Genomic DNA, 14,300 nt, shown 5'->3' with positions numbered 1-14,300 from the left:
AAAAAAATCATCTTTTTTGTTTTTCGTCCTGTATGTTTGATTGATTGATTGATTAATTGATCAGTGGGTGGGTAAGTGAGTAGGTAGGTAAGTCCGGCGTTCAGTTGAGCTTTTTAGTTAAGAGTGCTTACTCATTTATTCGATTGCTTGCAAATTGAAAATCTCACTTTTAATTATATATATTTTCATTTACTTAATTGGTTCGTTAGTCAGTCAGTTAGCCAAGTATCCCGTCTGCTGCTGGCCTGCCATGGTACGATGTAATAAGGCAACGAACGGTATTTAATATATGCTTTGTAGATTGAGAATAGAGGATGGAGATGGACATGTAGGTAGGGTGTTTGAGTGTGAGTGTATTATTTTTATTTATATTTAACTAGCTAACTAGGAAATGCTGCCCCAAGCCCCTCCCCCACTCGGATCACAATGCCCTCCGAAAACACATCACCGCCCTCCTCTTCCGCATCGCGTGGCATCTACCCACTTGCCCTCTCCCCGGAAAGCCCCGTCCGGCCCGTTCCCGTTCCCGTCCTCCGGACCTCCGGGCATCCCTCGGCGCTAATCAGGAATTGCGGGCGTCGAGGGTTGATATTTGAAACGCTAGCACATGTTGAGTAGTATCTATGCGCGGTCATGCGGCTGCATGGAGAAGTCAGTGTTGATTGATTGTAAACTCTGATCTCGGCTATTAAGGGGGCGTTGTCACCCCTAGCCGAAGCGGCCGCATGGGCAGAAAATTCACCGCTTTAAACATTTCACGAATCGACTCTACATTATTCAAGGGAGTTCGCAGCGCAATCATTCGAGTATGTTCGGAGCGCCTTCGATCTGTCGACGATGTATAAACACCTACTTGAAGCCCAGTAGAAGGCGGCTATTGCGCTTCTCCAGCACAGGTAAGCCAAGTCCACTCACTGTTCCCAATCCTGCGGCCACCAGCTTATTTCGACACAGCAAGCAATGTCTCGTTCTCGCCCGCTCTGCTCGCAAGAGCGCGCAATCTTGCCCATGAACACGATCGATTGAGTGAGCAGACTACCGAGACCTTCGATGCCAAAATAGCGAAACGGATCGGGGAATTGAGAAGCGTGGCCGAAGCGTTGAAAGAGTGGGAAACCACACAACAGAACCAGGAAGAGCTCAAGTCCCTCCTGGTAGACCCTACCACCGAGCCGGAGCTCCGTGAGCTGGCTGCCGAAGACCTGGCCGCCACAGCCACGGAACTGGAAACGCTGTCCAAGAACCTGGCAACTTCTCTGACGCCCAAACATCCCTTCGAGGACATGCCCTGTCTGATTGAGATCCGGCCCGGCGTAGGCGGAGGCGAGGCGGCACTGTTCGCGGGAGATCTGCTCCGCATGTACCGCTCCTTCTGCGCCCGCAAGAACATGCGCGCCTCCCTCCTCAAATACGAGACCGCAGACGGCGAGTCGGACGCCAGCGGGGAGTCGCCCCTCGCGGAGGCAATCCTCGAGGTTGAAAGTGCTGGCGCCTACGGAAAACTGCGCTCGGAGGCCGGTGTACACCGCGTGCAGCGGGTACCAGCTACGGAAAAGCAAGGGCGGACCCACACCAGCGCTGTGGGGGTTCTGGTGCTGCCTAGTCTGCCCACCAATGCAAGCGAGGGGGGGGGGATCTGGGAGGCGGATCTCAATGATCCGGCGAGCGACTATTATGTTAATAGTTCGGATGTCAGAACCGATGTCATGAGGGCGAGAGGCGCGGGCGGCCAGCATGTTAACACGACGGATTCGGCGATCCGGTTGACGCACTTGCCGACGAATACGGTGGTCAGTATGCAGGATTCGCGGTCGCAGCACAAGAATCGCGAAAAGGCGTGGCAGTTGCTGAGGTCGAAGCTGGCTCAGGCGAGGAGGGAAGCGAGAGAAGAGGAGGTGGTCAAGTTGAGGAGGGGGGTGATTGGGGTTGCGAAGATGGGGAGGGGGGATAAAGTCCGCACGTACAACTGGGGCCAGCAGCGGGTCACGGATCATCGGAGCGGGCTGAGTGTTCACAATCTGGATAATGTCATGGAGGGGGGCGATGAGCTGGAAAAAGTGATTGATAGTGTACGAACATGGCTGGGGGAGCGGGAGATTGAAGGCATGCTCGCAGAGGAGGAGGCAGTTAACAATGCCCCGAAGTGTAAATGATACTTTTACTCCAGGCCTCATTCATCCATTCATCCATCAGCCCGTGTTGCTTTTTTCTTTTCCTCGAGTCGTCTGCCTGGCCTCTCTTTCAACAAAGCCGCATGCAACTTTACCTTCTAGCATCACTCAGCACGTATGACCCGTTTTTCAAGACCGCTTCAGCCTGCCGCGGGTTAAGTAAATGGAGGAAGTCCCGAACAGAGCCTCTGACAACCCAAAAGCCGAAAGCCAGAGCCAAAAGCCAAAAGCAATGTCTCCCTACCCACATGTTTCCCTCTCCTTTTTCCATTTCTTGTATAAATGATATTAGACTATGTTATACTGCATTGTATTGCGAACACTCCACTCTATTCTACACCGAGTGGTGAGAGATTTCGACTGCTGACGCGAGTATATACATAGATAGGTACATGCATCCGGCCCTCTCCTTTGCTTCGGGACGAGCTTCTCCTCCCCTTCCCTCTCCTTCCCCCTCTCCTCCCCCCTCCCTTTTTTTTTGGTCTTTTGTCTTTTGGTCCTCAGCTGCTCGTGATGACTTTTCCTTTTCCTTTCTTCTACAAGACGATAGCTCCGGTTCTGTTTTGTTTAGTTCTGGCTCGCTTAAACTGTGTTGGAGCAGTGGCGTGTTTTGTCGACGCCGGGTTTGGGCTTGTTTGGCAGAGCTGGAGTACTAGTACTGAGAGGGGAGAGAAAGAAAAGGAAGGAAGGCAAGAAAGCAGAGAAACAGGAAAAGAGAAGTGAACCCAGATTGCATTGCATTACTCGCATAAAGGCTTCCCAGAGGAGGTGTGGGTGGGTGGTGTGAAAAGACGCACAAAGATGACTTTGTACGAGCGCCCAAGAAAGGGGGGCAGAACCATAATAAGATTCGTCGTAAGAAGAGCGCAAAAAGTGGTGGGGGGATAGTTCGTTATTGTTCTATGTACAAGAGAAGAGGTGGCTTCTTAATACTAGTGGCACTAGCTAGTCTGGCCCAAGTAGGTCCTTGTCAGTGGACAAGCCAGGACTACCTCTCTACAGTGGGTTGGTTGTTGTCACTCACCGCGGGCTTTCTTTCTTTTTACTGGAGAGCGATGGGATTGGGAGTTTTCGGCGTTTGTGTATGTTGGTTCTGAATGGCGTTTGAGTTTCCTGATGAGGTATGAGGAGGGATATACAAGGGGGAAGAAGGAGCAGGAGGAGGGGGAATGAGTAAATCGTGGGCTGAGATGATGTCTAGTTCGTTCGTCACACGTTTCGGTTCCTGATTCTTCTTCTCAGAGTGTGGTGAGCTAATTGGTTGGTGGATGGATGCTGAGAGTGTAGTAGTTGGTGTGCTGGATCCATACGCGTTCCGTATCCGCGGAGGTTTATCTCATGTATGACTTGATACTTATTGCCACGGAGAAAGCTATCGAGAATGATCCTGGGGAGGGAGGGCTATTCTCTGTCTAGCACGCATCAGCTACATTGTTTGATGGGTGTGTGTCCCGGTCTATCAGATAGATGGTCCACACCGAGTGATACTCATGGTGGCCAGGCTGTTGTGAGAGATGCAATCGTGAAGTGCGAAACGCATAGTATGTCGCCCTATGCAGGTGCTGGAAATGAGTACCACAATGTTTCGGACTATGGAAAGTCATGTCCTGTTCTACCTTGGAAGGGACGGAGATACTTACGTGAGAGCAGTACGACAAGCAATTCTCTGTGCGGGAGACATCACTCTCGATTTTGCTGAGCTGGTGATAGGTGCAGATGAGCGCTTGACACCGAAATGGGTTCGCAGGGACGAATTCGACTCATCAGTGTAGATAGAGATAGATGTAGATCAAAAACCCCTCCTTCTCTCCCTTTGCTTCCTTGTCTTGACATGCTGGCAAAAGCCCAAGACCATTGCAAATCCCAGACTTTTGTAAAATCCGTGGCTACTGTTTGTTGATGAAGTGTGATACAATCCACGGCTTGGGCTCTCGACAATTGGTCGCGTGAGAAGGCTGTCTAGGATTTTGTGAAGTGAAATAGTGAAGTAATACTTCCTGTAAGATCGGTCTTTGGAAAGTTATCCGTCCTAAGCACTGTGCGCACTCCCCTCACGAATTGAACGATGGAAATACCCATCTTTTGAATCGCCGTCTAGCCAAGGATATTGAATGAGGATCATTCTCTCGTCGGGACCAGCCTTGCTGCGCTAGCGAGACCTGATTCTTTTTCGGAAAGTACCAAAGGTGAATATCTGACCAGCAGTCACAACGCACTTGACGCGAACCAATACGCGATAATTCACCAAATTACACCAACGCGTATTTGATTTATCAGCCTAGAACTCAAGGCTCGATCTCTTCCCAACAAACACACTTCCTGGACAGATATCAGCACGGTGACTCAGTCAACACGGAATATTATCACCATCATCATCATGTCCAAGGAACACAAAGCCAGCCAGTCTGGCAGTGCCAGCGCCAACGCTTGGAAGAAAGATATCGAACTCGTGACATGCTTGTTCAGATTGCGATGCCAACCACCTATTCCCTACCCGATTATCGCCGGTCTACTCCTGAAGACACTACCTTCTGTCATAGGCCGCATCGCCGAGACAGAGAGATCGGAGGACAAAAATCCGGAGCGAGGCATGAAGGAGTGGTTGGAGATGTATTTGGAGCAGGTGTACGACGGCTCTGAGAACTTGCAGAGCGAGGGTTGGAAATCGGCCCGGAGCTGGGATGAGGCTGTTGTGAAGGAGTTGTTGATACTCTCTGGGCTAAATTTGAATGGTAATGAGTATCAGGTCATGGGAGAAAAGGAATTGGCTCTGCAGATCAAGTGGAAGAGCGAGGGAGACTGTAAGTTGACTCTACACCTCAACAGTGGTAGGTCAGGCAAGTACAGTGTACTGACTGGTTTCAGGGAGAGCTGGCTCGACACCACTTGAGCCGTTGAGACGATTCAATCGAGCTCGCGGTACATCATCTCTGTGGCAGAACGAGTATGTACCGGCGAAGCCCATGATGTTCCTGTTCAAAAGCTCCCAAGAAACCAGTGAATATATCCTATCCTCAGTCTTCGTTGGCCGATTGCTGATTATTCGTGTTCAACAGCCACAGCCGAGCCATTGATTCGACATACGGCTTCATAGACCTTAGGACGGGCGTTGTTGGTCAGATGTGAAGTGGGCCAATGGCAGAAGATCGCCGAACTTGGAGTCTGGTGGTCGGCGCGGACCGTCGAAAGTCTCCTTCCGAACTCAAGACAAGCCCAAATCCAAATCCAAATCCAAATCCAACCTGCCCGAACTCAAAGCCCGAGAATATGAAGACCTGCGAAGAGAAACAAGGAAGCGAGTTGCGTAAGCGTGGAGTGCAGTTCCATCTCCAAGACTTGACCGCAGGTTATTACGGAGTTCATGGATGGACTGAAATGGGGGAATAAATGCACACGATGAACATGAGACAGAGCAATTTGAGCATCACCAGGCTTGTCATTTGCGTGAATTATGCATCTTTCTTCGGGAAAGCTGGGCTCTGGATATCGATAATGCTATTGATATTGGGGAAGGACTCGCTCTGAGACTGCAGTCAGAAACCGCGTTGCATAAAGGAAATTACAAGAAATCGATAAAATGACCAGTCATTGCAACTGAAACTATTTCCCATACATACATACAATAGAACACAATTTCCAGAACTGTGTAGATGGGCCATTTGAACACCAATCCTTCTATCCGCCAATATATTTGCCACGAATTAGAGCGTCCAACGGGGATGTCGCATCCAACAAGCGACTAAAAGCACTATGTAAAAGAAGACAATGCCGCGAATGCAAACAAAATCCAAATAGAAATATAAGTTGTACTTTTGACTTGGAGATGCAACGCTCGTCTACGGGCGTATTGGCCGGGGGATAAAGTGAAGCCTTTGATTTCGCTTGGCTCTTACATAGCGGCTACGACACGATAAGTAAGCCCAGCAAGCCCAGCAAGCCCAGCTTTGCTCTGCTTACTTACCAGCTTTCCAGCTTGTACCCCACCATCCCGATAGATATTGCTATCCATTCCTCTTCCTCTTCCTCTTCCTCGACCGCAGCCGCAAGAGCTGAGATATTGGCCCGACCTACCTACTCATTTCTCACATCTACTTCTCCCCCGTTTCCTCCGCCGGCTATTCTAAAACGCTCGACTACCTCCTACGTACATCCACTCGTTCTGCTATAGAAACCCGCCTCGTCAGCCCTCCATCCGTCTCCTCGGGAATTGCCCAACCTTGCGTTTACCCACAGCGCAGCCGACTGCTGTGGCACTGCGCGCGGCGACGAGTGAACCATCACCCGCGGGTAATTGCAGAAAAGAGCCGGGCTCCTCCTTTGTTCTTGGACTCGAAACCAAAATCTCGAAACCCAGACAACCCAGACAAACCCATACACACATTCCAACACCATGACCAACCTCCAGGGTCGAAAGGTCTTCAAGGTCTTCAACCAGGACTTCATTGTTGACGAGAGATACACGGTGACGAAGGAGTTGGGTCAGGGTGCCTATGGAATCGTCTGGTATGGCTCGACGCTGCCGCTTGACGTGCCCCGCTGACAACGCTGATATAGTGCCGCAACAAATACGCAGACTCAGGAGGGCGTAGCTATCAAGAAGGTTACCAATGTATTCTCCAAGAAGATCCTGGCCAAGCGTGCGCTGCGAGAAATTAAGCTCCTACAACATTTCAGAGGCCATCGCAATGTGCGTCAAAATACCGGTGGTGGTGGAGTGGGATTGGGGCTGACAATAGCAGATTACATGTCTCTATGATATGGACATTCCTCGACCAGATAACTTCAACGAGACCTATCTGTATGAGGGTAATTTACGATCCGGCACGCGTAACTTGAGGAATTATGCTAACTTGTGGCAGAACTCATGGAGTGTGATCTCGCAGCCATTATCCGATCCGGCCAACCCCTCACCGACGCCCATTTCCAATCCTTCATCTACCAAATTCTCTGCGGTCTGAAATACATTCACTCCGCAAATGTTCTCCATCGTGATCTGAAGCCCGGTAACTTGCTGGTCAACGCCGACTGCGAGTTGAAAATTTGCGATTTTGGTTTGGCCAGAGGATTTTCAGTCGACCCCGAGGAGAATGCTGGATACATGACTGAATATGTTGCGACGAGATGGTACCGTGCCCCAGAAATCATGTTGAGTTTCCAGAGTTACACAAAAGCTAGTAAGTAATTCCACCATTACGATTGAACATTTAGCTGACAAGGACAGTCGATGTCTGGTCCGTTGGATGCATTCTTGCAGAGCTCCTCGGAGGACGACCATTCTTCAAGGGCAGAGATTACGTCGATCAACTCAACCAAATTCTCCACATCCTTGGTACACCCAACGAAGAAACACTCAGTCGCATTGGATCTCCCCGAGCTCAAGAATACGTCCGCAACCTCCCCCACATGGCCAAGCGCCCATTTCCAAGTCTGTTTCCAAACGCCAACCCCGACGCATTGACTCTCCTGGATCACATGCTGGCTTTCGACCCATCTTCCCGTATCTCCGTTGAGGAAGCTCTCGAGCACCCATACCTCCACATCTGGCACGACGCCTCGGACGAGCCCGGCTGCCCAACAACCTTCAACTTTGACTTCGAAGTCGTGGAAGATGTTGGCGAGATGCGCAAGATGATCCTGGAAGAGGTTGCCCGATTCAGACAACACGTCCGTATCCAGCCTGGGCAATTAGGCAATACCCAGGGTCCTGCGGTGCCGATCCCCCAAGCTAACGGTGGATGGAGCAGCGAGGATCCGAGACCTCAGGAATATGGCCAGAACGCCACGGGTCTTGAGCAGGATCTTCATGGTGGTTTGGATGCTATGCGAGCGTAGATCCTCAATGGATTTAATCCACCAGTTGGTTTGGATCGAGGTTGCGGTTTTCGATAAGATGAGATGACAGGTAAGGAAGGCAAGCAAAGTGAGTATGAAAAAAGCAAAGATATCATGAATGAATTTGAAGATCTCTCAGCTAGCTCCCTTCCTCAATTTTGAACTCTTTTCTTTTTCCATTGTGATATATTACATGGTCTTTTCCTTTTTCGTCGTCATGTCGCTTAACGATAAGTCGTCCAGGAAAGGGGTAGGGGGTCCACCTCGCTAAATTTCATAGGAAAATTGCCTTCGGAAACCATACGGGTGTAAAGGGGAGTATTGGAGATGGAAATTGAGCCTTTGAATTTGAAGTTTGTCGTGTGTTCGTCTGAAGCCAAGCTCTGCTCCATAACACACCTTCTTCTGACCTCGATACATCGAGCGCAAACGAAACAGATGTCTGGGCCAACGCAGCAGCGAGGTACGCTAGACCCCCCGCGTGGGAGCAAATAGAGTCTCAAAATATGTACGTATAACATCTCCCCCACCAGAGGACGGACGGCTTTTCGCGTCTCTCTTTCCCGTCCAGCGAACGAACGACTCCTCGTCGGTCTTCTGTCACACTCCTATGCATATATATCTGTACTGATCAATCATCCATTAAGTACAGTACCTATCAATAGCCTTCCAGCCAGGCATCTCAGCCTAGCACGCTCATTAACTCTCTCTACCCCATTAGCAGGCATCCCATCCCATCCCATCCCATCTCCCACCAGGAGATGGATCACGCGTAAAACCAATACTCGGCCGCGTAATCGACCTGCTGCGCACCCTCTCGATCGCAGACGGCCTTCCCCCCAGCCGTGACGACCCGGTACGCAGCACCCAGCCCCACACTCTCCGCCACGTAGTTCTGCTTCGCAACCAGGAGCAGCCAGTCAACGGCTCCATGACCCCGCCCGCCCGCTCCGGGATTCGAGCCCTCCGGTGCCGAGACGTTGGCGGCCCGGGTCGCGTACAGGACCTTGTTGACGCCCGACAGCTCGAAGACCGGCACGCCCGCCGCGTCGAAGTAGTGCCGCCCGATGGGCATGAGGGGCGGGGCTGTGCCGACTTGGAAGGCCTCGCCGGCGGCCGGGATCGGCTGGTCTACGGCTAAAGGGGGGATGGTGTGCAGCATGGAGGGGGAGAGCCGGGCGAGGGCTGTGGCGTCGAAGAGGGTGGCGACTGCGCCGACGGGGACAGCCGGGCCGCAGGCGGTGGCGCAGGTGTAGTTTTGCGTTCCGCGTCCGATCAGCGCGTACCGGAAGTTGAGGTCTATCCCGGGGAGGACGACGTCATCTAGTAGTGGGCATGTTAGATCTGGGGCTTTTCTGGGGGGGTTGGGTAGGGGGAACTTGAGTGAGGTGAGAGGAGGGGTGAAGAGCTGTATCTATCTGCTCGGAGTGTGTGGGTTCTTACGGGGGAGTGTGGGGTTTCGTGATGTTGATGGTTCGACTATAATTCGCGTGGCGCTTGAGAATTGGTGGAGAGGGGTCATGAGGAGACCGACGCAGATGGAACGCAGCGAAGGCATCTTGGAGATCTTGCTCTCGCGTTATTGAGAGGCGGCGAGGGGTGGTGGAACAGCGCTTGGGCGCGCCGTTGTTTTGTTGTGGGAGTTCGTGCTTTTGTTTTGAATTAGGCGAAGAGCTCAACCGTAGATAGGCGAATCTTGGTAGTCCCAAAACGATGGCGAGATTTTATGGACAGGTGAAACCAATACGTTGGCGAAGATCCTGCCAGAAGTGGCCCGACGAGATATCAAGTAGATGAGCACAGGGTGAAAAGGTTGACGCGGTGATACGAGAAGTGGGTATCAGCAATGGAAGAAGAGACGCGCAAGGAAAAGCTCGCTCATCTTCCCCCGCAGCGCCGGACTGGGCAGCTCTTGTTCTTATACATTCTCCTCCGCAGCTCTCCTACTTACAGACAAAAGCATTGCAGAGGCGCACTACATAAACGCATCGGCCCCGACCTGGACCGGCATGCTTTTGTGTCCTGCGCTCCCCCCCACATACGCCCCACACCACCAACCCCCTCTATGTGGTAGGTAGTCGGTGCATTATATGTAGTTTTTGTCGTTTGTTTGAAGTCTCAATTCTAATCCGACTTGATCATACTTCAAGAAGCCCAGGCCTTAGACCCAACAGCAAGTTCGAAGTTAAGATGTACACACCTACACACCCACTCGGGTCCGAAGAAGCAAATTCCAATCAAACGGCATACTCCGTACACAGCTGCCGGCAATCCTTCGTAGGGGCGCTTGTGGAGAGACCCACTCAGAATAGCCTATAAGTTCATATATAGCGCGATCTCTCGGTTTTTCCAGAAGTCCGAACTACGGGGAGAGAAGTGGAGTTGTCTAGGCGATAAATTCTCCATTTGTTACCAAATCTCAACTCTCTTGTTGGTTGCTTTCCCCTGTTGAATTGACTCTCTTTTTCCGTGGTTCAGACTTTCTGGAAGAACCGAGTAGCCGCTGCGGGAGAGTAATCTTAGAAACGGCCAGAGAGCTACGGAGAAGCTTTTAATAAGGCCAAGGGGGGATGCGGGTTACAAGGATCGAGGCCGAGGCAGCATGGCAGGCAAAACCGACGATTAAAGTCCATGTAGCGTTGATCATACTCCGTACATCGCATCGCGTCTCTCGATGCAGCGGCAGACGTGTTTGTTTGCATTTCAAACTTCCTAGATCAATTTACATGTAGCATTCCCTACTGGCGATACCTTCCTACCTACCGACCTAATCCATTAGATGCTTTTCTCGGCCTTCAAGCTGACGATGATAAGGCGCCGGTGAAGAAGCGCGAGGATTTTGTCATTTGCAGGCGCCGGGATGACTGTGCTGGCTGGCTGGTTGGTATATATATCCGTAGGTACTTTAGAGTCCGAGCCGGAGGCCGCTAATTTGGCGACGTCCCTTTTCTCTAATATAGGCAGCTGAAATTGAGCGGTGTGAGTCACAGGTTCTAAAAAGGCAGAAGGGAAGGAAGGGAATTCAGGCGGGCACCTTTAATGAGCTAATACGTGATTGATCATGTTCGTCGGTACCTGGGAAATGTCGGATGGAGTAAAGTAAACAAAACGCCTTGTAGCTAGCTGTAGCTGCTTGTGTGTGACGCGAGAAAAAAAGTGGGAATGGCTACCAAAAAGACGGGCAGTATAATCCGACGTAACGGCAGGACCCAGCCCAAGATAACACAGAAAATAACTGAGCGGGTGAAGAAAACCCAACTCGCTGATACTTGCACCCGGCGAGAGTCGATGACTTGCGCGTCTGCTGGGAGTTGGCTTTGACGCGAGGGGCTGGCACTCGCTTCCGACGGACTTTCTGTTGGTGCGGAAAGGAGCATTTTGCCGCCTTGCCGCTGCTTGTGTAAGGCTTGGATACAAGTACGACGACGTGGTATGGGCTACAGCCGATGCTTCTGACAGCCGGCCAAATCAACATATTCCTCCCTATAAAACATCCAAAGCAAAATCTCAACCAGGTCAATTTAATTTTGGTCAACATTGAAGAGGCCACTGGCAGCCCAAGGAACGCCTGTTATTCCCGAGACCCAGACTTGGCCTCACTTGACCAGCTTCAGCGACAGAATCGATCTGCAACCAGGCTGCATGGAGGTCAAAAATAGTTGAAAAGTGGTCATTCCATCTTTACTATACACACTCTCCTGCGAGTGGAGTATCAGTTACAAAGTAAACGTCTGCAAGCTGTCGACCTCAAACCGCTCATCCCACCTAGTCGTGCCACGCATACTCAAAACCCTCCCCGTCGATCCCACGCACACCAAGAAGCCCTACAACATAGTTCTGATTAGCGCACGCCAGCTCCTCCCAAGCCTCCACCCATCCCTTGCAGCTTGTTAGCCAGCTGAGGATACTTTTCTTGCACCTCAAGCTGAGTACGTGTGGCCTCCGCGTAAGACAGGGCATTCACGATCTCGCCCTCGGTACGCGAGAGGTCAGCGGCTCGCTCGAAGTACTTCAGTGCTTCGGTCACCTTTCCTTGTTGCAGGAGGAGCTGGGCCATGGTTGCAACAGCGATGTCGCATTCGGGGTCGACTACAATCTGATTAGCGTTTTCTTCCACTTTATGTTGGACAATGACTTACTGATCAAGGCTTTCTGGCAAAGCTTCTCTGCCTCGGCGAAGTCCTGCTTCCATTGGAAAAGGGCGAGAGCCTTGTTGATGAGAGGAAGGACGTTCATGCCTAGAGGCTTAGTCTGCTTCTCCATTTCCACAGCAGTGTCGAACTTTTCGATGGCTTCTTGGTACTTTTGCTGGTCCAATAACAATTCTCCGTAGTAATTGTACACATCCGGAACCTGATCGAAGTTCTTGATACATCGGCGGAACGTAGCCATCGACGAGGCAACCGATCCCATCTTGTATTGAGTGACACCGAGTTGGATGTGGGAGAAGATGAAATCTCTATCCAGGTCGATGGACTTTTGGTAGTCCTTGGCAGCCTCTGCAAACTCTCCAAGAATAAAGTGAAGTTGGGCACGGTGGTAGTAGATATCGGGGTCGTCGTTGTTTTGCTCCATAGCCTTCGCAAAGTCCTCGGCAGCAAGATCCTTTTCTCCTGGGTTTTGTTAGCTGAGCTCATTCAACGATTCTTTTCCACATACCGAGTTCCAGGTGCATGCTGGCGCGCTTGATGAAACTTTGAGTCAATCCAGGTTGCAGATCAACACTCTTCGTCAAATCACTCAATGCTTCAAGGTTCTCTCCACGAAGGTATCTGAATGTTCCACGCATGTTATACGCAAAGGCTTCGTGCTCTGCGAGATCATCGAAGTCCAGAGCCTTGTCGAAAGCAGCCGCAGCCTCCTCGTACCCATCACCAGTCTTCTTCTCCATTGCACGTAGACCAATTTGCAACTGTGCCTTGCCAGTTCCTTCCTCAATTTCGGCATCCAGCTCTAATCCAGCTGGCGGGGGTCGAGCTCGGAAACTTTGCAGGTAGTTTGTGACGAAAGTTGGGCTGGGAAGTCTCTTGTCCTTGCTCGCGAGTATTGCCTTTCCTTTGGCTTCTGCAACTTTTTTAAGAAGGCGCTCAACGGATTGGGCGCTGGCCTCGTTGCGGAACCCATCGATAATACAGCTAGCAGTGAAATCGAGGAGAGCTTCGCTGAACTTGTCAAGGTTCTCGTAAGCATGTGCTCGTCTGTTCAAGGCCTTCACGTATTCATTGTCGAGGTTGATGGCAGCGGTGGTGTCTTCAATGACCTTATCCCATTCATTGAGAGCGTTGTAGCACGCAGCGCGGTTGGAGTAGAAGATTGCGTCGGGCTTGCAAAGAATCGCTTTGCCGTACAGATCGATGGCCTTATCGTAGTTCTTCGCTCCATATGCGGTATTTCCGGCAGCCTTCAGCTTCGCAGCGTACTCCTTTCTCTCTTTCTCAGAAAGGTTTCCCACAGTCAATTCGCTCACTTCTGGGAGTTCTTCCACGGTCTCGACTGTTGGTGCCTTGCGTTCGGGCTTCGGTGTTCCCTTCTCAGGATCTGCGGCCTTCTTCTCCTCATCCTTTTTCCTCCGCTTCTCTTTCTTCGGCTTCTTGGGCGAGTCTCGTCCAGCTGTGTTGGGTTTCTACAAAAGTTTCATGTCAGCTATGATCGGCAAGGGCGCATGGGATTAGCATACCGAGTCAGTCAAATAGTATGCAACTCCAGCTCCTGAGACCACCACTGCAACTCCAGCAATTGTGTACACCACCGCCTTGTTCTCAGCGGCCCATGTTGATATGCGGTCCCAGACGGATGAGGGAGGTCCCGACGACGCGAAATCCGGCATGGGGACGCTCCTCCCAGCAGGAATTGGTCCGGGGGCGGCCATATGTGCGAAAATGGATTATTAAGAGAAGGTACAGATCAAGAAGAAGAAAGAAACAACAAAGACTAATTGATGGTAGCAGATGGCGGTTTCGCGGTGAGATTATGTTCACTTAGGTCGACGAGCTTCGACCAAGAAAAAGATCACCATCCATCCGAGCTCTCGGCGGATAAACCGCGCTAGGCCAAAACCTGTTCCGCTAGCGCCCGCCCCCCTAACCGTCGGCTCGCTTAGATGGGCCTCCATTTCATCCTTCAAGTCTCGAGTCCACATAATGTACCTTGGAGCTTAAAATCCACCTCACCTTTGAACAAACTCAAACATCTAATTAGGAAACTTCAGAAACATCGCTTAACAATAGGATCGTTTCAATTCAGAGGACTGAAGGATCATCTACATATTTTGGTCGCCAGCTCTCAACATTGCTCTTA

General features: G+C 51.1%; 5 protein-coding genes across 5 annotated transcripts; 3 read left to right on the top strand and 2 right to left on the bottom strand.

Annotated features, from left to right (window-relative positions):
- Positions 1-808: 808 nt before the first annotated feature.
- L3040_005651 (uncharacterized protein) lies at positions 809-2,153 on the top strand (the record flags this gene model as incomplete). The annotated part of the gene is made up of 2 exons (XM_007295761.1): positions 809-896; positions 955-2,153. The coding sequence occupies 2 exons, from the start codon at positions 809-811 to the stop codon at positions 2,151-2,153; spliced, it is 1,287 nt and encodes a 428-aa protein (XP_007295823.1).
- A 2,395-nt stretch (positions 2,154-4,548) lies between these two features.
- On the top strand, positions 4,549-5,245 carry L3040_005650 (uncharacterized protein; the record flags this gene model as incomplete). Its single annotated transcript, XM_007295762.2, has 2 exons — positions 4,549-4,972; positions 5,037-5,245. The coding sequence occupies 2 exons, from the start codon at positions 4,549-4,551 to the stop codon at positions 5,243-5,245; spliced, it is 633 nt and encodes a 210-aa protein (XP_007295824.2).
- Positions 5,246-6,561: 1,316 nt separating this feature from the next.
- L3040_005649 (uncharacterized protein) lies at positions 6,562-8,003 on the top strand (the record flags this gene model as incomplete). The annotated part of the gene is made up of 5 exons (XM_007295763.1): positions 6,562-6,674; positions 6,726-6,858; positions 6,911-6,977; positions 7,031-7,345; positions 7,393-8,003. The coding sequence occupies 5 exons, from the start codon at positions 6,562-6,564 to the stop codon at positions 8,001-8,003; spliced, it is 1,239 nt and encodes a 412-aa protein (XP_007295825.1).
- A 766-nt stretch (positions 8,004-8,769) lies between these two features.
- On the bottom strand, positions 8,770-9,561 carry L3040_005648 (uncharacterized protein; the record flags this gene model as incomplete). Its single annotated transcript, XM_007295764.1, has 2 exons — positions 8,770-9,326; positions 9,447-9,561. 2 exons carry the CDS (start codon positions 9,559-9,561, stop codon positions 8,770-8,772), a joined length of 672 nt encoding a protein of 223 aa, XP_007295826.1.
- Positions 9,562-11,844: 2,283 nt separating this feature from the next.
- L3040_005647 (uncharacterized protein) lies at positions 11,845-13,872 on the bottom strand (the record flags this gene model as incomplete). Its single annotated transcript, XM_007295765.1, has 4 exons — positions 11,845-12,092; positions 12,143-12,616; positions 12,663-13,626; positions 13,681-13,872. 4 exons carry the CDS (start codon positions 13,870-13,872, stop codon positions 11,845-11,847), a joined length of 1,878 nt encoding a protein of 625 aa, XP_007295827.1.
- Positions 13,873-14,300: the final 428 nt, after the last annotated feature.

The sequence above is a fragment of the Drepanopeziza brunnea genome (genome assembly GCF_022702325.1).
Source record: "Drepanopeziza brunnea f. sp. 'multigermtubi' strain 214-2 chromosome Unknown ctg9, whole genome shotgun sequence".
Classification (NCBI taxonomy): Eukaryota; Fungi; Ascomycota; class Leotiomycetes; order Helotiales; family Drepanopezizaceae; genus Drepanopeziza; species Drepanopeziza brunnea.
The sequence above is the reverse complement of the archived record's forward strand: the minus strand, read 5'-3'. Positions and strand labels throughout refer to the sequence as shown.